General features: G+C 42.4%; 1 protein-coding gene and 1 long non-coding RNA gene across 4 annotated transcripts; one reads left to right on the plus strand and one right to left on the minus strand.

Annotated features, from left to right (window-relative positions):
- Nucleotides 1-91: 91 nt before the first annotated feature.
- Nucleotides 92-22,847, plus strand: LOC142499576 (uncharacterized). Its single transcript, XR_012802699.1, has 4 exons — nucleotides 92-290; nucleotides 20,541-20,724; nucleotides 21,906-22,071; nucleotides 22,449-22,847. It is a non-coding gene; the product is annotated as an uncharacterized LOC142499576 (long non-coding RNA).
- Nucleotides 7,328-23,479, minus strand: KLHL23 (kelch like family member 23). Of its 3 annotated transcripts, none has more exons than XM_075609115.1 (4): nucleotides 23,321-23,479; nucleotides 20,913-22,127; nucleotides 16,263-16,415; nucleotides 7,328-10,326 (listed from the first exon to the last, which is right to left on the minus strand). In XM_075609115.1, the coding sequence occupies exons 2-4, from the start codon at nucleotides 22,123-22,125 to the stop codon at nucleotides 10,016-10,018; spliced, it is 1,677 nt and encodes a 558-aa protein (XP_075465230.1). In that variant the 5' UTR covers nucleotides 22,126-22,127; nucleotides 23,321-23,479; the 3' UTR covers nucleotides 7,328-10,015. The 3 variants fall into 3 exon arrangements, with proteins under 3 accessions (XP_075465230.1, XP_075465229.1, XP_075465231.1); XM_075609114.1 differs by having other exon boundaries at nucleotides 23,112-23,479; XM_075609116.1 differs by lacking the exon at nucleotides 23,321-23,479 and adding an exon at nucleotides 22,581-23,081.
- Between the last annotated feature and the right edge of the window lie 4,038 nt (nucleotides 23,480-27,517).

A 27,517-nucleotide genomic window follows, 5' to 3' on the forward strand; every position in this document is an offset into this window, starting at 1 on the left:
GTGGCCGCCGTCTCACCACGTGGTGGTGGAAGAGGAGGGTGAAGTCCGAGCGCGTCACGCACCCTGCACGTGCACAGCGCGCCGGCCTCGCGAGTACTTCACTCCAGTGAGGTAGAGGGGGGAATCCCTGGCAGCGAAATGGTGAAGGCATCGGTTGTTTCCTAGCAACGAGGAGTGTCAAACACTTGAAGTGCTCGACCATGTAACACCTTCTCCATACCCGCTGCTAACTATCTTCAGGGCCACAGTATGATAATACTTGTGTGCTGGGCTTATATCCTAATTTGCAGGTCTGTGTTTGTGTCAGTTTACCTTGGGCAGGTAATTGTATCTCCCTGTGTCTCAGGCACCAAAACAAATGTGTATGCTCTACAGGCCAGCGACCTTTGCCTGTATTATTGTATGTACAGTACGTCGTACACTGTAAGCGCTATACAAGATAAAACATTATTATTATAATAACACAGACTCCAATAGTGTTGCACCGGGTCCTAAAAATGCGGGTACCCGGGATTACCCGGCCAGGTATCCGGGTACCCGGCCGGTTAGTTTTGACTTCCCTGCAGCCGGCGGCGGAGGGTGAGTTGGACCACAGCGACATCCTGGTGGCAGGGGGAGTAGCGGAAGACATGCTTCAGCCTGTCGGATCAGCGGAAGACATTCTTTAGCCGGTGTGAGCAGCGGAAGACATTCTTCACAGCCGGTACCGGTGGAGCAGAGGAACATGTGACGGGAGCAGGAGCGTTACTATTGAACAGCCGGGGAGGAGCGCAACGTACAACTTCCGGTGCAGCTCCTCCACGGCTGTCCAATAGTAACTCCTGCTCCAATCACATGTTCTTCTGCTCCCTCCGGCACCGGCTGTGAAGGATGTCTTCCACTGCTCACACCGGCTGAAGAATGACATCCTCTGCTGCCACCGCCTGAAGGATGTCTTCAGCTGTTCCATCCGCCACCAGGATGTCGCTGTGGTCCTCCTCACCCTTTGCCGCGGTCGTCCTCACCCTCCGCCAATGGCTGCAGGTAAGTCTTCTGCTGCTCTCCTGCCGTTCTCCAAGAGGAGCACAGAGGGAGCAGAGCAGAACGGGAATTACCCGGCACCGGGTTCCAGTCCCCTTGTGCCGGGTCCGGGTAATTTCCGGGTACACGGTATATCACTACTCTCCAACTCTACGTAAAGAAGGTTAATAGGGGCAGGATGTAAAACTACCCAACAAAGGTTAGTAGGTACGGGGTGTAAAAACTGTACCCAAAGAAGGTTAATAGGTATGGGACATGCAAACCGGTACACTATATGCTAAATAGGTACAGTTGTAAGGTATGGAACATACATTGAAATAATGTTCAATCAAATGAGCCATAAATAATATTTCTAGCTTTATTTTCTTCTATCCATGGTACGGCTCTTTGTCTTGTTTAGGATCCCATAACATTGAGTACCTCTATCAGAGTCTGGGCCTTCAGAGAAAGGATCAATCGTTTTTGTACTTCCCCTTTGCCCTGCCCAGGAACATTTAATCGCCTCGGACCTGGGAGCTTCATAGGAATCAGAGGTGTACAGGGTCTGATTTTATTTTTGTGCTCCGAGCTGTGATGGCTATAATTATAATAATATAACTATATTATTTATAAAATGTTTTACCAGGAAGTAATACATTGAGAGTTACCTCTCGTTTGCAAGTATGTCCTGGGCATAAAGCTATAACAATACATGGTAAAATTAAATGAACAGGGTTATACAGTCAATTCACATAGATGGACAGAGAGAGTTGGAAAATTGGATACAGGGGATAAAAGGGCCGGTGAGTTTCAGATTGAAATAGAGAAGCTTTAACATCACCAAACATCAGCGAATGGCAGCAAACAGGTCAGACCGTTTAGCTACCCTTCGACTGCACCATAGGCTGTCCGCCTTTTGTGCAACGCAGATGTACACTGAAGGGGTTCAGATTGAAAGTAGCTGTGGATTCAAAGTCCTTTGTCTTCCTGGCTCACTAACATTCCAGTGGGTGGAGATGACGTTCCACATAGTGATTACAACAAAAACTAACTGGGTGACACTTGGTCCAGATGGGCCAGTAATCCAGTGATCACTAGTATCGGCTAGTATCAGCACTCAATTTCACTCAAGGAAATATAATTGGTAGCAGTGTAATTGAATGAAGCGACGGGACTCTGATAGGAGATGATATGATATATATATATATATATATATATATTAAAAATCTTTAATATTACAATATTAATACAATATTGGGAATTAAAATACCCCTGGTGCAACAAAGAGCTTCTAATGAACAGCACACCCACAGTCGATGACCAATACCTCTTAGATAACAAGTGGCTAAAAGAGCCCGACGAATAGGGGTTGAGATTACTAGGAGGAAGGGAGTTTCTAATCCAACTCCCTCCTCCCACGACCACGCTACAATTGTAACTATATTAACCTGCAATCAACAGTATAATAGTATTTAACATGGCTATTAACTCTGTACTGGTAAGGAATAAATATGCAAAGGCTGTAGTATACAACCACAGCTGCTGGTGCATATAGAGAAAGGATGCCTATATATTGCTTAGGTCCAAATTATAGCAAGTTAATACTCGGGGCTAAAAACTGTATTGGTACTAGATAGCATATATATATGCTGTAGCAATCTCTAGGGTATGCACACACACCTCTACTGCAGAGGAATACATACAAATTCCCAAGTCAGATAACCATAATATTAGGAGCCGAATTGTCAGTCTCAGTGTATTGACCACCCTAATTCCTACCGGAGAGACGAGTGGCGTATATCCAATGGTTGGATCTTGGTTTTATGGTAGACTTGAGGCTATGGTAACGATGATAAATGCCTGGTCCAAAAATGGATGGCGGGCACTGTTCCACTTACTGCAATAGCATATATAGATATTGACGGTGAGTGCTTACAGTGCAAAACATACTTGGGGTCTATTTATGACCCATAGTAAAGGAGAATAGAGTCAACTCACTTAGCACCTTACAGTAGTCTAAATAGTTTCCCCCAAGATTAAATCAAAAGTTTAAATCAGTCTCAGATAACTGGTCCCAGATAACATAGATGGTTTGTGTGCTACCTAGAAAGGCAGCAATATAATTGATATGCGTAGTGCCCATAAGTATACTTGCGGTGTGGCATCACAATACGAATAGCCAGGTGATCAGTGAGTAAAGGAAGTTCCTTCTCTAGGTATGGTGAGGAGGAGAATGTGCTGTCAGCAGTATCAAAGTACCCGTGGAAATGAGCAGCTATCCCGACGGCCGTTTCGCATAGGCGCTTTGTCAAGGGATGTAGGTAGAATGCGCAGTTATGATCCTCTACGATGCACGTTACAGATTGGCCTGTCAGAGCACCCACCAATCAGGAGTAACGTGATTGAAATGAAGGCTTGGCTAGTTCTCACTGCGTGATTGGCTAGTAACCGTCCAATCAGCAGTTTGCATTCCTTATGCAAATTTGGGGCATGGGCAGTGGGTCAGACAATAAGGCTGTATAATTTCTAGCGCTAGTCAGTAGTGAGCGGCGTAATGAGGTTAGAGAGAGAGCAAAGGACATAATACTGAATGTTAGAAAACTACAAATACAGATACAGTAGTAAATAGTAAGAGGAGGAATAAAAACATCTGTGTGAACGGCAGGCGTGCTACAGAAATGTATATAAAAAACCCTCACTAAGACGTTTAGGGGCTAGGGTTTGCCGGTCATAGATCAACCTGCATTCCCTCAGCAGGAGGATCCGATCCCAGCCTCCCTTTCTCTGACCGATGTTAAGGTGATCTATTCCAAAGAACTTTAATCCCTGCATATTGCCATCATGGGCCTCATTGATGTGCCTTGCTAGTGGGGTTTCCAGGTGGTTGTGGACGAACCTATGTGTTCCAAGACCCGACGTCTTAACTGACAACGGGTCTTGCCCATGTACTTCTTACCGCAATCACAGGAGGCCATGTAGATCATGCCAGTGGTGATAAAATTAATAAAGGTCCCAATTTCGTATTCTTTCAAATTGTTCCAGTTGTCAAACCTCTTCGCCGGTAACATAAAACCGCACGCTTTGCAGTTCTCACATTTAAATGATCCCTTGGGTCTGCTTGCCAGCCACGTCTTAGTTGTTGGTGTAGTATAGTGGCTGTGAACGAGCAGAATCTTTATATTCCTCGCTCTTCTGCTGACCATTGTCGGTCTTGGTTTTAATACTGGACAGAGGTCCTCGTCTGCCAGCAGAAGATGCCAATGCTTCTGAATAATTCCTGAGATCTGAGACCACCGGTTGTTGTAATTCCCAATAAATTTAATCGTTTTGGATTATTTGTGTTTGTGTTTATTGGATGACAATAGATCCTGCTTACTGGCTATTCTTGCTCTATTATTTGCCCTTTTGATGCATGATGAACTATACGCCCTCTCTAAGAAGCGGGATTACAGTTCTAGTGCCAGTTCTTCAAACATTTCAGTTGTCGTGCACTACAGGAATATTTTGCACTAGATGTGGCGGATGGTGTGTGTTAAATTGCAAAAGACTGTTTGTTGCAGTCTTTACGAAAGGTCGTGAGTAAATTGCCGTCACTATCTCTATAGATGGTGATATCCAGAAAGTTAATGGAATCTTTTTGAATCTCGCTGGCGAGTTTTAAATTGAGTTCATTGGAATTAAGTACATTAATAAATTCAGAAGGGCATCCCTTGGGCCCAGCCACAAAATAAGGATGTCATCAATATATCGACCATCGACCCCAAAGGTTGATATATTGAGTGTATTCGTCCATGTCATCTGCAAACACAACTATCTTCTCCCACCAGCCAAGGTACAGGATGTCATAAGTGGGCGCACAAACCGTACCTATTCCTCCCTGTACGTGAGAGAAGGGGTGGGTTCTTTCTGCTGCACCAATTGTTGAAGCTCACAAACTTCAACTAAATAAAGCAGCTGGCGGCTGATGATAATGACTGGATAGAAAACAAAAAAAAAAAAGCTGTGTGTGCTGTGCACGCGCATAGTAAGTGAAACTTCTTTGTGTGTTGTCAGCAACATATAAAGCAGGCCTGCACAACACGCGGCCCGCGAGCCGCATGCGGCCCGCCTCCACACAGTGTGCGTGCGTGTGTATGTGTGTCAGTCAGTGTGTGTGTGTGTGTGTCAGTGGGTGTGTGTGTGTCAATGTCTCAGTGTGTGTGTGTCAGTGTCTCAGTGTATGTGTGTGTGTCAGTGTGTCAGTGTGTGTGTATGTGTGTCAGTCAGTGTGTGTGTATGTGTGTCAGTCAGTGTGTGTGTGTATGTGTGTCAGTTAGTGTGTGTGTCAGTAAGTGTGTGTGTGTGTGTGTGTGTGTGTGTGTGTGTGTCAGTCAATATGTGTGTGTGTGTATGTGTGTGTATGTGTGTCAGTCAATGTGTGTGTGTGATTTGCCAGAACACAGCCCGGCCTCAACTGCCAGCACTTTGTCGTCAGCACTTTGACGTCACATCCGTTTCATTTTCTGTCCCCACAATCCATTTTGTCCCATTACGAATGAGGTGCCACTAAAGAAGTTTCACTTCAAAAAATTGATCTCAAAAAGGTTTCTTTTTTAGTGGGATTGTATCGTGTGTGTATCTTTAAGTATATACCAATTCATATTAAACAGAAATTTTTTCTTGTACAGCGCTGGCAGTCTACACATTGCTGTAAATATATTTATTTTTTTTGCCGGGTCAAGTCCCTGCCATGTGGAGGTTACAATCTATTTATTTCTTTGGGTGTCTGTGGCACAGGGAGATTACGTGACTTGACCAATCTCACAAGAAGTTCACACCGATTTGAACCAGACTCCCCTACTTCAAACTCAGTGTAATTGTTGTCAGAGTGGATGCTCTGAGCCACTCCTTCAGCCCAATAAACTTCTGAAGTACCACATAGTAGTACTGTGTATATTGCACATTTAGGCTGGAAACTTACTTGTTTCAAGCATACTAAGAAATATTGCTTTATTAGAGCCTAAGTAAGCTGGTACCTAAGAGAGGGACTCGACAGCAGTAGTCTTAAGTTAAAATGATCACGGCACAGTTATAAAGCAGCTTTTAGCAAATAACAAATTGGAACAATCAGCAAAAAAAGATTGCATTTAAATATTTTTCCAAACATGAAACAAGCTTCCTAAGTGGGATTTGAACTGTAAATGCTGGTTTCCTACCTAACTATAAAAACGTAGGGAATTACAAGGACTACGGCGCCACTACAAGTGGAATGTCATAGTTTTGGACATTATGATTCTTAAGCTTCCCTGACAGTGATAGAAAGAGGCTTTTGCTTTCATTTCAGCAAAAAAAGATTTTCAGCTTGTTATAGGAATAGTGATAATACTGTTGGTAGCGGTGGCACATCTCCCTTCGAGTCTCATTAAGGTGACCATATTTTTAAAGTGACAAACCAGAACAAAATACAAAATTATTTATTAATCATCTCTCACTCACGCACCCCCTTTCTCACGCACTCCTTACTCTCTCACACAACTCTCACTCACTCACTCCACCCTCCTCTTTCTTCCCCCTCTCTATCTCTTACCCCACTCTCCCCCCTCTCACTCCTCCACCTCTCTTACACCCTCTCTTTTGCTCACTCAATGCCCTCCTCCTCACACACACCTCTCCCCCATGAATCACAGACACACACAGCTCCCCCGCAACACACACACAGCTCCCCGCAACACACACAGCCCCCCCTCACAGACACAAAACACAGACCCCCCACCCCCCACAGAGACACGGATACAGCTCCCACCCCCCACCACAGAGACAGACACACACTTTACCTTTGGGGGATAGGGGCTGGGAAGGTCTAAGGTCCAGCACTGCTCCTGGCGGTGGATGGGGATATTGGACCCGCCTTCCAGGGACAGGCCCACTGTCCAACGCTGACGGCGGAATAGGTAGCAGTGGAAGCCAGGCTGCAGCAGCGGGTGAAGTATATAGAACGCCAGTGCATCAGAAGAACAAGTCCTTGTACAGTATTGTAATAAACTGCAGTTGAAATTAACTCCTTTCAATGTACTGGGTGTACAATAATGTTGCCCTAATAGGGTTAGGGGACTAGTACTTAATGCCAACGGCACCATTAATGATTAGTACAGACCAAAGTCCCATATAAGGAGAAAAACAGGGTACAGCGACCCATAAAGCAGACAGTAGATGATTTGATAGGCGTGCAATCTCCCAGGTAGGCAGCAGGAACAAGTAGGGAAAATGGCAGTGCACTGCCAGAAAAAACAGAAGGGAGCTCACGGTTGCAGCAGCAAAAGTTATTTATTGCATAAAAAAGATGGACTAATTGTCCCCCCTGAGCCACAGCACAAGTCCACCAACGCGTTTCGGGCACTATGCCCTTTCTCAAGACCGTATTTGTAGTTTTTTGGTGTCCAAACCAGGGTTTAAAAAAAAATCTTTCTGGAAAACGGGGTGAAGATTAAAAAAAAAAAGTTCCCATGTGTGATTGCTGCTTCAGTGCAAGATAGGTACATATTATGTACAATCAAGGGGCTGGAGGGGGTATTTATGAAAGTCTCTGGGCTGCAAGTCTGGGGCTAAACTGGTGCAAAGCTACAAAAGTCTCTTTAATGTTGCCCCAGTTTTTCAACTGAAAAAATTTGATAAATGACCCTCTAAGTGTCCAGACCAGATTAACAGTTTTTACAGATCAGATTAAGGCAGAGGTGTTCAGCTCAGTCAAATCCTCAAGACCCCCAACAGGTCAGGTTTTCAGGATATCCCAGTCATTGACTGCTGCAGTAGGGACTGATTGAGCCACTTGTGCTGAAGCAGGGATATTCTGAAAACCTGACCTATTGGGGGGGCTTGAGGACTGGAGCTGAGCCCCCTGGATTAAGGACTACAACACTACTCATTCACTTCTTATTATTTCTATTTTTATCTTTTATTATTGTCTACAAACTGATAGAAAAATATACAATCACGAATAAAAAAAAAAAGTAATTCAATCAATATATACAACTATAAACAAACACCTAAGAACTTTAAAAATGAACTCAACTAGAATTCATATATACTAAAACCTAGAAATAAAAATTGCACAATATTTTTGAAAGATTATATACAATGTTAACATTACAAAATTGACATTCTCTCCTTTAACTATTTTATGGTTTTTAATGCTGTTTTTCTTTCATTCTGATTTTTATCATAATACATACTGTATGATCTTCTAAAACCCTGCAGGTTGATAATGTACTCTTACATACTGTAGAGTTGTATAACACTAACACAAATGTCACTTTGTAAAATAGATTTGCACAAATTTTTTATATAATAAATCATGTCACTTGTGAGCACATTGACAAGTTTCATACAGGTATATAAAGCGTGCATGTAACCAATAAATACATGTGTGGTGAGTTTTGTTTTAAAGAGGCAATCCAAGCTGTCAGATTTTTTTGCTATTTTTTTTAAAAATTGTAATATAGCATTGAATCATGGGGTCTCCGGAGCTGAACCCCATTCATTTCAGGACCCCCTGCTCCCAGAGATTCTTACCTCCGAATTAGGTGCCGGTAGCCACTCACCTCGGCTGCTAGGGTTCACAATATATCTGCTGTTGAAAGTCTTTGAGTCCTGCGGGCCAATAGGAAGCTGCACCGTCATCGGTGCAGCTTCCAATTGGCTCATGTGACACAGGAGCTTTAAACTTTAAAGCCCTGCTTGCTCAGCCGGAGTGCTACAGGCACCTAGTTCGGAGGTAAGTATCCCAAGAGCTGAAATTATCGGGGTTCAGCTCCGGAGACCCCTGGCTTCACTGCTATATAAAAAAAATGAACAAAAGTTTGCCGTCTTGGATTGCTCCTTTACTTATCGCAGCACACACTGTAGATAACAGGCAGTCCCTCATAAAGTGAATCAGTGGTAGTGGCATGTTTAATAAGTAGGGGAATGGTTATTTAAAACAAAAGTAAAAACAAAAATGTATTTTTAAATGAATACAAATGCGTTGGCTCAATGTTACCATCTGTATCTCATCTGTTTGTCTATCCCCCAATCTACATGTAAATTGTATTTTCTGGTGTTTGTAAAGTGATTAATGAATTCAGCTGACAAAAAATAATATTAATTGTTACGGGGTACTAAATGTTTTACTTTATGACTAATTTAATTATTTAATTTAACTTTCTAACACAGCAAATTACACAAAATTGTTGTATGTATTGCTATTTGGGACTGCCCCTGTAAAGGTTGTCTCCAATTAGTTTTCTTGTAAATTTGCCTTAGTTTTGGGAAGGCTTTATTTGTTATTTTGGTTGCGAATGAAGCTACTTGAGACTTGGTGGTATCACCAAGGCCCATCATATTTGCATAAACACACACATTTGGTAATTTGCATGCAATAAAAAACCCTGCAGGTGCACAGTAATACAGTGCACAGCATGTGATCTGAATGATAGAACATTAGGAAAACCCTTACTAAATTGCACTGGGAAAACCAGCAACATTTCAAGCAAATTGGTAAACTTTTCGCATGTGCCCTAAAAATGGAAAAAGTAGCTTTTATATCTGAATTTCAAACTTTTTGGTTTGTTTATTCAACGTTCCCCAGCAGCAAAACTTGTGCAAAAATAATCAATGAAAAGGTATCCTGACTTGTTCCGTAGAATGTTTGTACCTGCCTGGCCCAAGTTTTGCAGCAGGAAGATTTTCATAAACGACCCCTATTGTTTCCATTAGTGAATTCTACGGTTTACAAAACAATTAGAGATCTTATGCTTTTTAGGTGATAAGCACATTATACCACATATGCTATTTATCAGACTCTACTAGCTGCAAAACTGGTACAACAATACTGCATCAGAAAAAGAACAATAATTTCAATAGAAACCAACATTTTTGTTTTCTTTGATTAATCTGGTGCAGATATTTATGGTTTCAGCTTTTCCTAAATTCTATTGTAACTATTTCGCTGCAGATGTTAGGTTATTACCCTAGTCTTAAACAGAATACTTTAAATGTTTTACTATACATTGTACATACAAACACAACCATGTGAACGCATAGGACTGGGAAGATTTCCCACTAGCTCCCACTTGTCAGCTTCAGGATTGTATTTCTCGATACTCTGCAGGTAGGTGCCTTTAGAATAGGAGTAACCCCCTGTGATATAAATAAATCCATTCATGATGACCGCTCCACACTCCATTCTCCGTTCCATTGTTGGGGACATCTCTGTCCATATATTGTTTTCCAGGTCATAGCAGTCAGTAGTTGTGGTCTGTCCTCCAACAAAGTAAAGCTTGTTTTGTAGTGCGATGGAACACAATCCATACTCTTGAAAAAAAAGAAATGATCTAATTTTAGAAAAAAGAATAAAAAGCACTGATATTTTATACGATATCACTCTGCATCCTGTGACGCCTACAAAATATAACACTTTTTGAAAAGATCATCACCTTCCCTTTTTGCAATACATTTTGGAATGCAAAAGTGCAGTAGAAAATGTAAAAAAATATATATATAAAATCAAAAACGAATAGACGATACCGTCCTTTGGCTAACTAAATGCTTTTATTTGTGCGAGCTTTCGAGATACATGGATCTCTTCGTGTGTGCGTGTGTGTGTGTCTTACATGGTACAGATACCTCTACATCTATCTATATATACATATATATATACCATAAACATTTTAAGTTATGGTGGGTGAAGAAGGCAACAAGAAACCTCCACCATATAGCATATAGCAAATAAAAAAATCGCTTGTGAGCACATTCACATGTCTTAGACAGGTCTACAACCCTGCCTTTCACCATTATCACCTAGTATACAGTGCTTCCACTGCAGCAAGGGATACTGGGAAATTATATGCAAATGAGCCCACCGTGTCACCTTTTGCCTGAAAACCATTTTTACATGGAACCCTTATAAACTAATGCTCGCTGTTAACACAGCTTTTAAGTACAGCATGGGATTATATGCAAAGCCAGAGAAACCACTCACAGACATATATATATACATGCATACAAAATAAATCCACTAGGAGGTGAGCTACATTTTGTTTATTCAGACATGGGCCCTGCTCAATATTATATGACGCTACTTTTCAGTCCGGGAGAAGATATTAATCCCATTTATTTAAATGGAGATGATCTCTTCTCCAGCAGGGGGAAGCACCGACTTCACAATATTCTGGATAGGGACATTAGTCATGTTTTTTTTTAGCAGAGGGATAAGGGGTTTATTCAGTAAACTGCGATATTGCCGATTTCAGGGCTAACACACAATCCCCATTGATGCTTTTCGTGCGATAGCGCTGGATTGGGATTTTACTGAATAGGCCCCAAAGAACCTTATTCAGTAAGATGTGGAACTGCTTCTCTGTGGTGGAGAATGTTTTATCCCCAATTTATTAATTTGATCTTACTGAATATGAGCCTCAGATGCTTTTAATTTGTAAATCACAAGCAGGAGCACAATGCACAATTACATTTAGGTTATATATCAAGGTCTCCCTCCTGCAAAAGTGGGGTACAATTAGCACCAGATTTATCAGTGGGAAAATCCCATTGATTGCAATGCAGAGTACTTTGGTAAATAAATCCAGATCCCATCTTTAATTCTAGATGTATCCTTTGTTTCCTCATAGGGAATTGCTTAAACTTCGCTTACCATAGATAGCTTTCTACAGATGTTAGTACGTATGGACTGGGAGCTCTTCTGATAATCTGACAGTACATACTCCTCTCGGTGCCCCGTCTCAAATTCATCAGCTAAACTTTAATAAATGGCATCCCACCACAGCACTGATGGGGCTAAACTAAGAAAATATTAACCTATAATATTAAAAGCAAGTAAACCATGAGGTCTGATTAAGCAGCAAGACGACCTCATATGTTCTAAGGATTGGCTCAGCAAATCCTGGCAGCAGTAACTTAATGATGCAATAAGAAGATTATGTTCGCAAATGATCTGCAGACATTTTAACTATTTCTGTCATTAATTATAATTATTTTTCTTTTTATTAAAGCGAGTTAATGTAGAAATCAGATCTTAGGTTTATTGTTTCCCCTCCCCCCAAAAGTATATAGATTCTTATTAAATCATAGGGATTATGATAAAGCATATATTTAAATCCACTTAATCGCATGCTGCGTTCCTTTGAACGCCTCTGGAGGACATCTCAAACTTTGGCAGACTTCCTTCACTACAAATTTATGCTATCCTGCTTCAACTCTGCCCTTTCTCAGGCTAAACAAACCTACTTTTCTCCACTAATCAACAAGCACAAGTATAACCCATGCCAACTCTTCTCTGTCTTTGACTCTCTACTCAGACCACCCTCTGCTGTCTCTTCTTCTTCCTCCATCTCACTTCAGGATTTTGCTGACTATTTTAAGGAAAAAGTGAAATCCATACGTCAGAACATCCCCTCTGTTTCCTCCTACCATCCTACACCTCTTCCTAACTCTCCTCCTGCCTTCCTTGACTCGTTTTCCGCTGTCTCAGAGAAGAATGTGTCACTGTTGATCTTCTCTTCTCCCAATACCACTTGCCCTCTTGACCCCATTCCCTTCCAGCTCCTAAAACCTCTTGCTCCTACTATAATCTCTACGCTTACACACATTTTTAACTCCTCCCTCTACTCTGGTTCCTTTCCCTCCTCCTTCAAACATGCAACAGTTATACCAGTATTCAAAAACAGCAAGCTTGACCCTACCTGTCTTTCTAACTATCGACCTGTTTCCCTCCTGCCTTTTGTCTCTCTAAACTCCTTAAATGTCTTGTATTCTCTCGCTCCATTTTCTCAACACCTATTCTCTCCTAGACCCTCTGCAATCTGGCTTCTGCACTGCTCACTCGACTGAAACAGCCCTCACTAAAATAACTAATGACCTCCATGCTGCCAAAGACAGGGGTCATTACACTCTGCTCATATTACTTGACCTCTCTGCAGCATTTGATACCGTAGACCACCCTCTTCTCCATCACATTCTCCATACTCTTGGTATTTGTAACAAAGCTCTATCCTGGATCGCCTCTTACCTCTTCCATCGTACTTTCAGTGTCTCTTCTGCTAACATCTCCTCCTCTATCGATCTCTCTATGGGGGTACCCCAAGGCTGTGTCCAGAGACCTCTTTTCTCTGTACACACTTTCTCTAGGTGACCTAATCACATCTCTTGGGTTTAAATATCACCTCTATGCTGACAACACACACATTTACTTTTCAACCCCTGACCTTACACCTGCTGTACAGCACAAAGTTTCTGAATGTGTCTCTGCGATATCATCCTGGATGGTCCTCCGCAGACTTAAACTTAACATGGCAAAAACAGAGCTCCTCATACTTCCTCCCAAACCTGGCCCTATTACCTCCTTCCACATTACTATTGGAAGTACTATCATTCACCCAGTAGCCCAAGCACACTGCCTAGGGATCACACTCGACTCTTCTCTCACATTCTGCGCTCACATTGAAAACGTATCTAAAACCTGTCACTTTTTCCTTCGCAATATTACAAAGAAATGCACTTTCCTTTGTTGAAGATGATTGTCACGTTTATTACTACTGTGAAGCGCTATGTACATTAATGGCGCTATATAAATAAAGACATACATACATAAATACATACTTAATCCCCTTTATCCTGCACCAGATTCTCATTGAGGGTTATGAACCCATGGGGGTCATGTACAAGCATGAAAAATTAGTGCATATTGCTAAATTGCATGAGATTTTGCTGGCGTTTTCACAGCCAATTTTCCAAATGTTTATAAAACATTTTATAAATAAATAAATAAAAGGTTTTCCTGGGGTTTCTTTTAGAACAGATGTTCTTTGCAGCATAAGTATTTTAATTACATGCAAATGAGCCAAAGAAGTGTGTTTTAAGTAAAGCTGGTATTCCTCTTCCAACGCAACAAACCAAATCAATTTATAGTAAATATGGGACACTTTTTTTGCCTGTTAAGAGGACTTTTAGACTACTTTTTACCTTCAGATATTTGGTGCTCTGCAAAGCAGTGTAAACTTGTCCAATTGCTTCATTTATGATCAGTATAATAAATGAAGTCTTCCTAACAACAGGGCAAACGTGAAAAACAATTAGCAAGAAAAATAAAATGGATGGGCTTTTTAGCTATAACATTGTACATGATCCCTGATTCTGTGACATTATGTACAGTAAATACAAATGTATAGTAAAGCAAGAGGTATATCTAAGGGAATTAATGTGGCTAACTAATACCCTATAGCTCAGCGCTATGACCATTAAATGTGATAAATACAAATAAAATTAAATGAAATATGTGGTGGATGTGACCAAAAACTGAGTGAGTGATTGGTAGAGCTGCCGTGGGGTTCCTACCTAACAAATTACTCACAAATTCGTATACAGATATCAATAATACATAATGCAAAAACCCCGGCGCTTATAATATCAACAGTTTACCCCATTGGACTGGGGTAAACTGTTGATATTATAAGCGCCGGAGTTTTTGCATTATGTATTATTATTAAGAGGTATATCTAAACTTATAATTTCTGGTTACAACAAACTCCTCTATTCTAAGATCTTCTATACAGGGATTGTTTGTTCAAGGACATTTTGTCGCCACCACTCACCTCGTCTCAGGGACATCTCGCCACCAGCCATTTCTCCGCCATGTTAAGCCCATAACCTTACTCCTTACCCTAAAAAACCCTAATCGTAACCCCTAATGATAAACACTACCCCTTACCCTTAAAACCTTAACCCCTTACCCTATAATACCTTATCCTAAGCCCTTTATCCTAAACCCCTGCCATAAACCCTTTATCCTAAACCCCCTTACCCTAATTCCCTACCCTAAAAACCTTAACCCCTTAGGAGAGGAGGAGCTTGGTGACGCCGTCTGTAGGGGTTATTCCAGAGCAGTGAGAGTCGCGCAATTTAATTTGGAGTTATGGGGATTGAAACATAATCTATATTTTTACAACGATTTGCCCACAGCAATGCTTGATATCCTAATTCGTTTTCTGGTGGTTCTACACATGATTCTATACAACCACAATGTGGCAAGGAAATAATTGTTTTCAATATAGCAATCATAGTGTAATCGGAACAAATTATATGACATTTTACTTTAGAAAACTGCCCATTTTTATGCATTTAAAAACAATGCTAATCTGACAAGCATAACTGTTATTGTAGAGCGAGTGCCGCCACTTTAAAATTGTTGCAAATTAAACATTACATTTTCAAATTAGCAATAATGTGGCAACAGTTAATCCACAACTGGATTGTGAACACATTCAAATCCGAGGTTACATTTGTAGAACATAAAGTTGTATCAGAAAAGAAGCAACATTCTGAGGCACTTATGTGAGATCATTTATCAGATTCTCCCACTGCAAAGCTAGGGAGCTTCTGCTGCAAGGAAACAGAATATTGAGCAAAATGTCATTGCTTTCATTTGGATTATTTTTTGTTTTCTTTGCACAGATTTGACCCATTTTTTTTGTAATCAAAAGACTTTAACATGAAAGTTTACATTCACCAAATGGTGCTATGTCATAAGACACCTCACTAAGGCCCAGATCCAACAAACGGTGCTAAGCTTTAGCATGCCTTTACACCCATTCATTTTAATAGTACAGGCGTGCTAAAGTTTAACACCCTGGATCTAACACTTAGTTCCGTTGCTGTTTAAGGCAGGGGTGAGCACACTTTTCTGTTTGCGCCCCCCCCCCCCCCAACCCCCCTGTCAGCTTTCCCCACTGCTCGCAGCTCCCTTCCCTTACTGGCTCTGAGCTTTGCAGCGTCATATGACGTCATGACGTCACGTGACTCCTTGTTGGCATGGCAACATGTTGCCATTTGACCCCGCCGCATTGTCATGGCGACGCGTCACCGAAGAGGCAGTTCAGACCAGGTAAAGGAGATTTACAGAAGCCTCGCGCCTCCCGCGGCACTTAATTTAAATGCCTTGGAGAAGAGTGTGGGAGCCTCTGTAACCATAGCAAATCTCACGCCCCCCACTTCGCGCACCCCTGGTTTAAGGCACCCAAACTGTCTTAAACTGCAATTCAAGTTAATGATCATTAACGCCGAATCAGGTATTATTCTGCAATGGCCCTTAGTGAAACACCCCTTTCATGGGCCATAAGGTGTCTCAGTACTAGAAGGTATCTTTTGGCATAGCACAGTAAATATGGGCCTCAGTTCCTGCAAGTCCTATTAAAATTCACATTCTTGAATGCATTCTGTATATGAAATGTCATATTTACCTGGATGTGGACAAACAGATAGAACACTCCATTCATTTATATCGGCGTGATAGCTCTGAATTTTATCATATGTGCAACTTCCTCTGTAGCCGTAGTGCCCACCACTCACATAAATGACATCACGCAAAACGCAGGCTGTGGCATTTCCAACACCTGTGTAAAATATAATGTTCATTTACGCTAATAGCTTTATTCTGCAATGCAATATATATATATGTTACACATACTTTATGCAAAACAGGTAGTGGCCCAAGAAAGAAAATGATTACAGTAAAGATAGTTTAATATAGAAAAACAACATGCAGAATTAACATTATGCGTCAGGTTTTTTAAATGATTATAACCTCATTAGGGGTATGTATGCCAATAAAGCTAGTCATGCTTTCATTAGAGTCTTATTTGTGTCACAGCGGCACTACGTACGACTTCTTAAATGGGTTTGTATTGCGTGAATTTATTCATGTAAATGTGTTTGATACATAGACAAAATGCTAAAATGACACTTTAACCCTTTCACTGGCAGAGAGGCCTGCAACAAACTGACCTGCAATGCGTTTCTGGTCCCTTGGAAAGCGAAAACGGTTAAGGACCGTATGACGCCTGCATGTGGCTTGATATGTACCCCGCACGGAACCCCATAAATTGCACAGCTCTTTCCCCAATGCCTGCCATATACTATTGCTTATAACAAATGCTATTAAGATCTTATTATATTTGTAGACGATTCTTAACAAAATAGAATAACAGTACCATTTTTAAAAAAGCAGTTCTGTCTCCTGGCTATTTTTTTCTCCAGCTTTCCTGAATTTAGGAATCTCTTGTAGTTGATCTGTGGTTCCTGATCATTTAATGCAGGGGTGGCAACTCTAGTCCTGAAGGTCAACAAAACAGCCCACGTATTAGGGATATCCCTGCTTCAGCACAAATGGCTCAATCTGTGGCTCAGTCATTCTGACTGAGCGACCTGTGCTGAAGCAGGGATATCCTTAAAACCTGATCTGTTAGTGGCCCTTGAGGACTGGAGTTGGCCTACCCTGACAATTGTTTTTTCCCGACACAAATGGCCAAAGGTTTCAGGGCAGCTCCCGAGACCAATCAAAAGTTGAAACCTCATTGGTAACCCAATGGCAATATTCTGCTGAGGTTTTTGAAGTGAAACTTCCTTAGTGGCACCTCATTCGTGATGGGGCAAAAAAGAATTGTGGAGACAGAAATGAAACGGATGTGACGTCAGTGCTGGCAGTTGAGGCCGGGCTGTGTTCTGGCTCAGCCCGACCCCAACACTGACATCACACCCGCTCCACAAATCAGATGCGGCGGCGGCGGCGATAGCCGCCGGCGCCGCTCCTAATCACCCCCCACACCCCACCCAGCCCCACACCCCCCACACACCATGACATATGCGGCGGCGATAGCCGCCGCTCCTAACGGCCGCTGACATGCTGCGCAGCCTCTCTCCTCCCTACCTCCGCTTTCCTGCGTCCCGCTGACTCAGCGCCGCCGGGGTCGAGGAGAGGAGCCCAGGGATCATGGAGGGTATCCGCCGCCGCAGCTCATAACGAGCTCTGCTCCCCCCACCCGCTGACATGCGGCGGCGGCAGCCCTCAAAATTTAATTGCCGCCACTCCTGCTGACCTCCCTCGGCCGAGGCATGGAACGGGGGGGGGGGGGGTAGAGTGAGCTGCGTTCCCCACAGCACCAAGCCAGCTCCCGCTGACGATGACACGCTGCCCCCCTTCCCCGCCGACACTGCCTCTGCCCACGCAGCACTTCCGGAGGGGGGGGGCCTTTATTAGGTATCTGCCCGGTGCCCGGTGTGGCCGCGTCTCGCCGGGGGGTGGGGGGGGGCGAGGAGAGACTCAGGCAGAGCCGCCGCGGGTCCGCAGCTCTGCCTGTCTGTGAGGGGAGTAGGAGTCTCAAGCAGAGCCGCCGCGGGTCCGCAGCTCTGCCTGTCTGTGAGGGGGGGGGGGGGGAGGAGAGTCTCAGGCAGAGCCGCCGCGGGTCCGCAGCTCTGCCTGTCTGTGAGGGGGGGGGAAGGAGGAGAGTCTCAGGCAGAGCCGCCGCGGGTCCGCAGCTCTGCCTGTCTGTGAGGGGGGGGGGGAGGGAGGAGAGTCTCAAGCAGAGCCGCCGCGAGTCCGCAGCTCTGCCTGTCTGTGAGGGGGGGGGGGGGGAGGAGTCAGGAGAGAGGGGGCAGGACACAGAAAGAGAGACACACATACAGTGACAGACACACACACATACATATATACACACACAGACACACACACTGACTGACACACATACACACACACACACTGACTGACACACATACACACACACACACTGACTGACACACATACACACACACTGACTGACACACATGCACACACACTGACACATACACACACACTGACTGACATACACACACACTGACTGACATACACACACTGACTGTGAATAGGTTAGGGGGATGTGTGAGGTGCAGGGGGGCTGCGCATACGTCACACGGTCACACGCACGCACACGGTCACACACACACGCACATGGTCACGCACACACACACAGTCACACGCACACACACACAGTCACACGCACAGTCAGTCGCGCGCACAGTCAGTCGCGTGCACACGCACTGTCACGCGCACAGTCACACACAGTCACACAGTAACACGCACAGTCACACGCACAGTCGCACAGTCACACGCACAGTCGCACAGTCACACGCACAGTCACACAGTCACACGCACACACACAGTCACACGCACACACACACAGTCACGCACACACACACAGTCACGCACACACGAGGAATTCACGCTTAGTGCAAATACAAGGGATGTGTACGCATGTTCTAAGTCAAATTTATTTGCGTTTTGTCAATGAAATTGTATTTTGATTTTTAATTAAAACATCACCAATACAAATACAATTTCTGTGACAAAAGTCAAAGAAGTTTCACTTACTATGCGCGTGCACAGCACACACAGCTTTTTTTTGTGTGTGTGTTGGGGTTGTGTCAAAACCACACACAGAAAATCAGAAACTTGGGGTCCCCAGAGTCCGGTGGACCATGGATCATTGGCTGAGATTATCTCAGCTCGGGGGGAGGGTAATTATTGCTTTAAACAAAAATCAAACCTTTTTCACTACTAGAGGGGCTTTCCTGGAAACAAGAAGATGAATGTGATACATCATTTACAACCAAACAAACAAAATATGATGTACCATTTTAAACTATTTGATATCTGACCTTTCAGCGGCAAAAAGGTTTCCCAAAAATCTTATCCTGTGTACAGAGATTCTAAGATGATTCTGGAGAGATCAGCTTGGATTGTTTTTTTTTGTTATTTTAGGTATTGTGGGATGGCATAAAATGGCTTACAGTTTTATCTCAAAGGGAATCATGTTTTTGTTGTCTAGTAACGAATTCTCATTATGTAATTTCTAAGTAGAAGTTAAACAAAATAGAATTTTGCTTTTATTAGTTTTTTTTCTCAAAGTTTTTGAATAGATTACAAATGTAATGGGCACTCATAATTCACTGTAGAAGCTTAAAGGAGCAATCCCTCTTAGGACTAACGTGAACTAATTCTAGTGACATGTTTAAGGTGTCTCATCTTGGTAATTGATACCCTTCTACAGAAATGTGTTATTTTTTAAAGTTAAACTTGGGAGGGGTTTGATTTGCTCTGGGTACTCCTTGTTTGTCAGATGTCATTATGTGATTAGCTAGTGCTTGTACTGCCAGAGTCTCCCCACCTCCCCTTAACTTTATTGATTCTCTTTTAAGGACAGGATGGGATAAGAGTAAATAAAATAATTGATTGACAAACACTTCCCCATTTGGAGTTCAGAAGATATTCCACTGTCTGACTGTGTGGGATTGCACCTGTAACTGGTCAGCTTCATATTGTATTTTGGTACTGGTGTACAAAGCATAAAGCAGTGATCTACAATGTATAGTATATGTATGTATATCTTAATTTATATAGCACCATCAATGTACATAGCGCTTCACAGCAGTAATACAGGTGACAATAATATAACACATACTGGGACATAAAAAGTAACATTAGGAAAAGGCGTCCTTTAGGGTAGCTTAAAGGAGAGACGGGTAATAGGCAGGATATAATGAAGTTGTCTATAAAAAGGGTATAATAAAGTTGTCTATAAAAAGATCAAAAATGACAAATCTAGTGTTGTAAACACTTCAGTTTCTACATTTTCCCAGTCATCAACAATTATTTTAGCATTAGTGAACTTCCTCTACTGATTTGCTTTCTTATCTATTAACTACAGATCTCCAGTTTTTCAAATGGACCAGTTCTTCATCACCACATGTTCTAATCTAAGCTCAAGAAGGTAGTCTCTTCCATCAATCACTGGACCTCTGTTCTTACTGTAAAGTCGTGATAGCGTTATAGAAAGCCACAGAAACATGAGAACCACTATGCTGCAATGTAGCACAATACATATATCTCAGGTAAAATCTCATCAAAACAGAGCTGACTGAATGGACAAATACAACATTATTAAACTAGTCCCTCATGGGAAGAATATACTAAGAAATGATTTCATGTAAAGTGTTAAACATTATTAACCTAAATCAAACCAATACTACAAATGATATACAGTAATAGGTATGATGTTTATATGACATAAGTTACATACCTTTTATCATGTTGGCAATGGGAACCCACTTCTTTTTTAGTGGATCATAAGACTCTGCTTCCTGTGCAGGGGCCCCTTTTCTATAGCCTCCTAAAACATAGACACAGCCACTTAAAGTAACTGAACAGTGGTAATACCTTGCTTGGAGCATTGGACATCCTTCTGTCCACTCATCTGCTTCAGCATTATAAATCCACACTGTGTTTAGTGCTTCTATGTTATCAGTCCTGTATCCCCCTGTAATATACATATTTGGTCCCAAACTAGTAGAACTGTAGCTTTCTCTCGTGTGATCTGGCATATCTGATCCTTGGATCCAATTGTTGCTTACTGGATCCCATACATGCACTTCTGATAATGGGTGCCAATAGTATCCTCCAATCACAAACATGTTTGCTGTTGACCTTTTGGAAATCTCTTTTGTTTGGGTTCTTAATGAGTAGTATAGCAAAGACTGTAACTTATTTTCATTAAGTATGGGTTTCTTTTGCAACTCCAAAGATGATCTCAAGTAATTATCATCAATGTCGATTTTAATGCATCTTAATAGCTCAAAAATATATCCTATGCGTTTCCTGGAATCGTGGGCTAGCCATCTAATGAGTGGTCTCAGTAATGCCTCTTCTTTCCAAACATTGAGGTTCTCTTGGGAGAAAATGTACAGCAGTTTCTTAAGGCTGATTTCTACAAATTCATCTTGTGTCCACACTTCTTCAAATCTGGAAACAACGATCCTCCTTGACTCCTTTTCTAAGTCTGAACAAACATGAAATTCTGCAAATGAATGCATCCCCAAGCAGTTGTCAACATCGAGGTGTCTCACCAGGAACTGCTCACAAGCGTCTTTAACTGAGACAAAGTGGAGCTGATCAGAAGCTTGGAGAAGACTTTGTACATTTCTTGCTGTGATCCCGATCTGTGCAGTGTATGTGTAGTTTAGTAGTGAATCTAGGATGATGTGATCAATACCTGAAAGTTTGATCTGATTTTTAGACTTCTCCTTCATATCTGCTGTGAACATCACCTTGAAGTAGTTGCTAGAGGCAGCCAGGGCAGCTTTGTGACAGTGAAAAAACTTCCCTGAAGAACTCACCAAGGTGACATCTGTGAACAGACCTTCCTTGTAAAATGTTCGAAAAGATTCCAGGATATCCACATGGTGAGTAGGGTCATTATATATAAAGCAATACTCCTCTTGGTCTTTCAGTGACATTGCTGCAAAAACAAGAGTGATACACATAAGGCTAAATATTGTAAGAAAGTACTGTAGTAACTGCATTGTTCAGTTACAGACAAGTACATTTAAATAGGTAACCCATGCGGCACAAAAGTCATGTTTATTAATGCATTGGTGAATGTACTGTAATAATTCATCCTACAACAATCTGAACTGGTAACAATAAACTAGGTTAATGGAATTCTTTTGTTGGCTAACTAATGTTTTTAAAACAATCAAGCTGTAGGCAAAAACAAACAAAAAACCCTTACAATATAATATGTACCCAACCAGTTCTCAATCTGCGTTTCCTTCTGCAGCTAACAGTACTTTATAATAAGTACAGTTAAAGACTATGATGGTGCAAAGCCTCAGCCGTTTGTGTTATTGCTGCAAGAGACTGTGGTTAAAGAAGTAAAATACAACGATATAAATAATTGTGAATCCATTACCATCAATTCCAAGACGCCTTCCTTAGCAACTATTCGGATTAGCAGCAGTCACCAGTGAGCTGTCAGCCTGTATCCCTCCCATCAACACCATGGCACAGAGCCACTATGCACAGACTGCCTTCAGGTGCAGCACAAAGCTTTCAGCAATGGATAAAAACAGGCATGCAAATGCACAGGAGATCATTTCCTGCAAAGTGCTATACTTCACTCCCTAATGATAGCATCCACATGCTTCCTACATTATCTTTATCTCATCTCATTGTACAGGTGGGGCATAGTGCTAGCCTTGCCTCATACTTTATACATAGACAGTTCCTCTCACTAAACGCAGACCTCCTAATTTAAGATCTGGTACAGTATTTTCTTCAAAGAGCAGGGTTTGTAATGCTGTGGTTGCATTTGTACATTATGTGAACGGAGGATTCCCCATACAAGTCAAACTGGGTACAAATACTAGATGTGTAAAAATCTAATGGGTCTATTCTGCTAACATACTGTACAGTATCCCCTCGCCTGCATTTGTAAACTCACTTCATCCCTTCATCCCTTTGTCTGTTGGGAATCAGTGCTGCCCTGAGTGTCAATGCTGGTGGATTGCAGGGTCCGCTTCCTTTGGCACTTGCTTTGTTTAACAGGAACATCTCGTCCCGTTCTTGTTCGGTCAAACGCAGTCTCTATGCAAAACATCTACATTTGCAACATTAGTGTAGCTGTAGTCGTAGCAAAGATCATGGGTTTACCTGCTAAATACTGAGTTCACCTCCAAGGGCTATGAAGTGTTAATGTGAATGCAGATGGGAAAGGGAGGTTGGCTTCTGATAGTCTTTCACAGGCTGATACCATTGGATACAGCGCCTCCTGGTTGACCATCTTTGGAATCAGCTGCACTCAGGGAATTGGAATGGAATACACTTGTTTTGCAAGGGGGAGGGAATGTCACGTCCTATTTTGGTAACCCAGCTGCTCTCTATCCTTTTGGTATCACATTTTCATCCCTTCTCTCCTCCCTTCCTTCACTCCTTCACATCCTGTGTCATTCCAAAGGTCACTGAGGTCTGACAATGAGTAATCAAGACTCCCAGAAATATACCAATATTTCTTTTAATTCATCTAGGGTATATCAGATATAAATGTAATTATATATATATATTGTATTGTATTGTATGTCTTTATTTATATAGCGCCATTAATGTACATAGCGCTTCACAGTAGTAATACATGTGGTAATCGAATAAATAACAGATAATATAAATAACAGATCATGGGAATAAGTGCTTTAGACATTAAGGAAGAGGAGTCCCTGCCCCGAGGAGCTTACAATCTAATTGGTAGGTAGGGAGAACGTACAGAGACAGGAGGAGGGAGTTCTGGTAAGTGCGTCTGCAGGAGGCCAAGCTTTATGTATCATGTGTTCGGAATATCCACAGTGCTATTCATATGCTTCTTTAAGCAAGTGTGTCTTAAGGTGGATAGAGAGGGTGCTAGTCGGGTACTGAGGGGAAGGGCATTCCAGAGGTGTGGGGCAGTCAGTGAAAAAGGTTTAAGGCGGGAGAGGGCTTTAGATAAAAAGGGGGTAGAAAGAAGACATCCTTGAGCAGAACGCAAGAGTCGGGGTGGTGCATAGCGAGAAATTAGGGCTGAGATGTAAGGAGGGGCAGAAGAGTGTAAAGCTTTAAAAGTGAGGAGAAGAATGGAGTGTGAGATGTGGGATTTGATTGGAAGCCAGGAGAGGGATTTCAGGAGGGGAGATGCTGAGACAGTTCTAGGAAAGAGTAGAGTGATTCTGGCAGCAGCATTTAGGATAGATTGTAGGGGAGACAGGTGAGAGGCAGGAAGGCCGGACAGCAGGAGGTTACAGTAATCAAGATGGGAGAGAATGAGGGCCTGAGTCAGAGTTTTAGCAGTCGAGCAACAGAGGAAAGGGCGTATCTTTGTTATATTGCGGAGGAAAAAGCGACAAGTTTTAGAAATGTTTTGAATGTGAGGGGCGAATGTGAGAGAGGAGTCGAGTGTGACACCTAGGCAGCGTGCTTGGGCTACTGGGTGGATGATCGTAGTTCCAACAGTAATGTGGAAGGAGGTAGTAGGGCCAGGTTTGGGAGGAAGTATGAGGAGCTCTGTTTTAGCCATGTTGAGTTTAAGGCGACGGAGGGCCATCCAGGATGATATAGCAGAGAGACATTCAGAAACTTTGGTCTGTATAGCAGGTGTAAGGTCAGGTGTTGAAAAGTATATTTGTGTGTCGTCAGCATAGAGGTGATATATATATATATATATATATATATATACACGTTTTATATTATGGTGGATGAAAAAGGCAACAGGAAACATCCACCGTATTGCATATAGCAAATAAAAAGATAACTTGTGAGCACATTCACATGTCTTAGGCAGGTCTGCAACCCTGCCTTTCACAATTATCCCCAGCATACAGTGCTTCCATATATATATATATATATATATATATATATATATATATATATATATATCAAATGGAAATATTACTGTATGCTCATTATATGTATGCTCATATATATATATGTCAGGACGAAGATTTTAGATGTAAATATTGCACCTGAGCAAGGGAGATTCCTGAAACGTGTGTTTGCAACCTGCAAATAAACTGTGTATTGTGCTAAAGTCTCTTGTGTAACACTTTATTAGAATAGTGCGACAACCGAAGATATCCAGCTCATATATATAGCAAATGGATATATTACTGTATGCTCATTTGCAGTGTTCGACAAACCTATACATTTGCACGCCCCGGGCGAGTGGATTTAACATCGTGGCGAGCTCCTATTGGCCCAAGCAGCACACGTGTGGTACTAGGTGGCGAGTAGATTTTTTTGTTTGGCGAGTAGATTTTTTGGTGATTTGTCAACCACTGCTCATTTGCATGTCTTAGACAGGTCTGCAACCCCACCTTTCACCATTATCATCCAGCACACAGCACTTCCACTGCAACAAGGGATTCTGGGAAATGACATGCAAATGAGCACACAGTGTCACCTTTTGCTTCAAAACCATTAACATGCATCTTAACCCTGGCTGTGCTCAAAGCTGTGACCATGCAGCAAACTTAAGCCTATAGGGAACCATGTTTATGGTTTTGAAGCAAAAGGAGGCACTGTGTGCTCATTTGCATGTCATTTCCCAGAATCCCTTGCTGCAGTGGAAGTGTTGTGTGCGGGGTGATAATGGTGAAAGGCGGGGTTGCAGACCTGCTAAGACATGCAAATGAGCATACAATAATATTTCCATTTGCTTTGCTGTGGAGGGTTTTTGTCACTTTTTTCACCCACCATAACTTAACTAAGTATATATATATATATATATATATATATATATATATATAGATATAGATATAGATATATATATATATATATAGATATATTTACAAACACATAAAGAAAATGGGTCGGGGTTATGTATTACAGTCTGACGGCGTACGGTCCTATAGGATACAATAGAATTTTTTGCTTTAGTAAATATGGTGCAGTTTTGCAGCCGGGAGACTTTGCTACATAGCCCCTATGTTGTACTGTACTGTAGATATGATACATCCCTGCACAACTCTAACAGGCTATCACGCTGTTTTTATTTTAATCACATAGTATTGAAGCAGTGTGTCTCTGGAGCTGAACCGCATTCATTTCAGGTCCGGGGACTCCTAGCTTTCCGAGTTACAGGCCCCAGTATGTGGTGCCCGTATCTCCTGTAAGTTTAATTCTCCCACGTTACGGCCCACGTAACCGGGAAGCCGGGGCTCCCCGGACCTGAAATTAATGTGGTTCAGCTCCGGAGACTCCCTACTTCAATACTATGTAAATAAAATAAAAGTAGCTTCATTACCTTAGTGGCTAGCCACTAAGGTAATGAAGGGAGTAAACAGAAGTATCCTGTTTGTTGGGGGTACCGTAGGGGGCATACGTAACCACAGTGGTAACCAATGTGTTTATTGCCTACTATTTATTTTAATGTACAATATTGCAATGTTAATTTAATTGTATTGTGAGTTTTTTATTTTTTTTGCTACACTTATGGGCAAAAGCGCCATTAGTGACTTGGCTACAAGTGCTTTTGCCCATTTATGTGTGTGGTGATAAGGGTAGAGGGGGTGGTGGGTGAGGGTAGTTGCCCCGGGGAGGGTGGCAAGGCCTCCCTGGTGGGTTGCGGGAGGGACTAACCCCTTAGTTACCATAGCAGTTACAACCAGGACTAGGGATGTGACCACACTGGCCTATTGTGTAACCAAGGTGAGAGATTATGGATTATCATGAGCGCTCCTTTCTATGGCTTGGTCCCCGCTGGCTGCTGCAGTGCTCTCCGTGGTGGGCGCTGCAGGGACAAGAGCCGCCCTTCAATGGGGCCGGGCCCACTGCAAGGGGTGGCCGCCGCGCTGCGCCGTCAGTTTTTCCAGCAGACTGCAAATTTGTGCTCAGTACTAGCGATGGAGCGCTAGGCCACACCCCCGGCGGTTCAGCCAATGAGGGCGAACCTGCCGCGTGACGTCATGGCCGCGCCCCGTTGTTCCCCCTGCAGCTCAGTGCAGACCGGGAACCCGGCTGCACGCGCCGCCAGCTTGGTAGGCGCGCGTGCAGAGCAGACAGTGGGGCCGTAGCCTATGAACTGTATACCAGAACTCTCAGTTGACCTGTTAGTTGGAACTGTAGGTATGCTTTCAATATATATATTTTTATTAACATACAGTAAGTTATTGCGGTGGAATGTCTTTCTTTTGCTACCACTGATATTGTACTGTATCACAGTTCAATTACCATTATTTAACCTGTTTTCTATATGGAAGCTTTGGAGGGTCTATATCTCCATCAAGATAAACTAAGATATGTCCACGTGTTCTTAAAATTACATTTTTAATTTGATCTATGGAGGCATTTTTAAAGGAGAACATCATGAGAGGCAGCAAGAACACA

The sequence above is a fragment of the Ascaphus truei genome, chromosome 7 (genome assembly GCF_040206685.1).
Source record: "Ascaphus truei isolate aAscTru1 chromosome 7, aAscTru1.hap1, whole genome shotgun sequence".
NCBI lineage: Eukaryota > Metazoa > Chordata > Amphibia > Anura > Ascaphidae > Ascaphus > Ascaphus truei.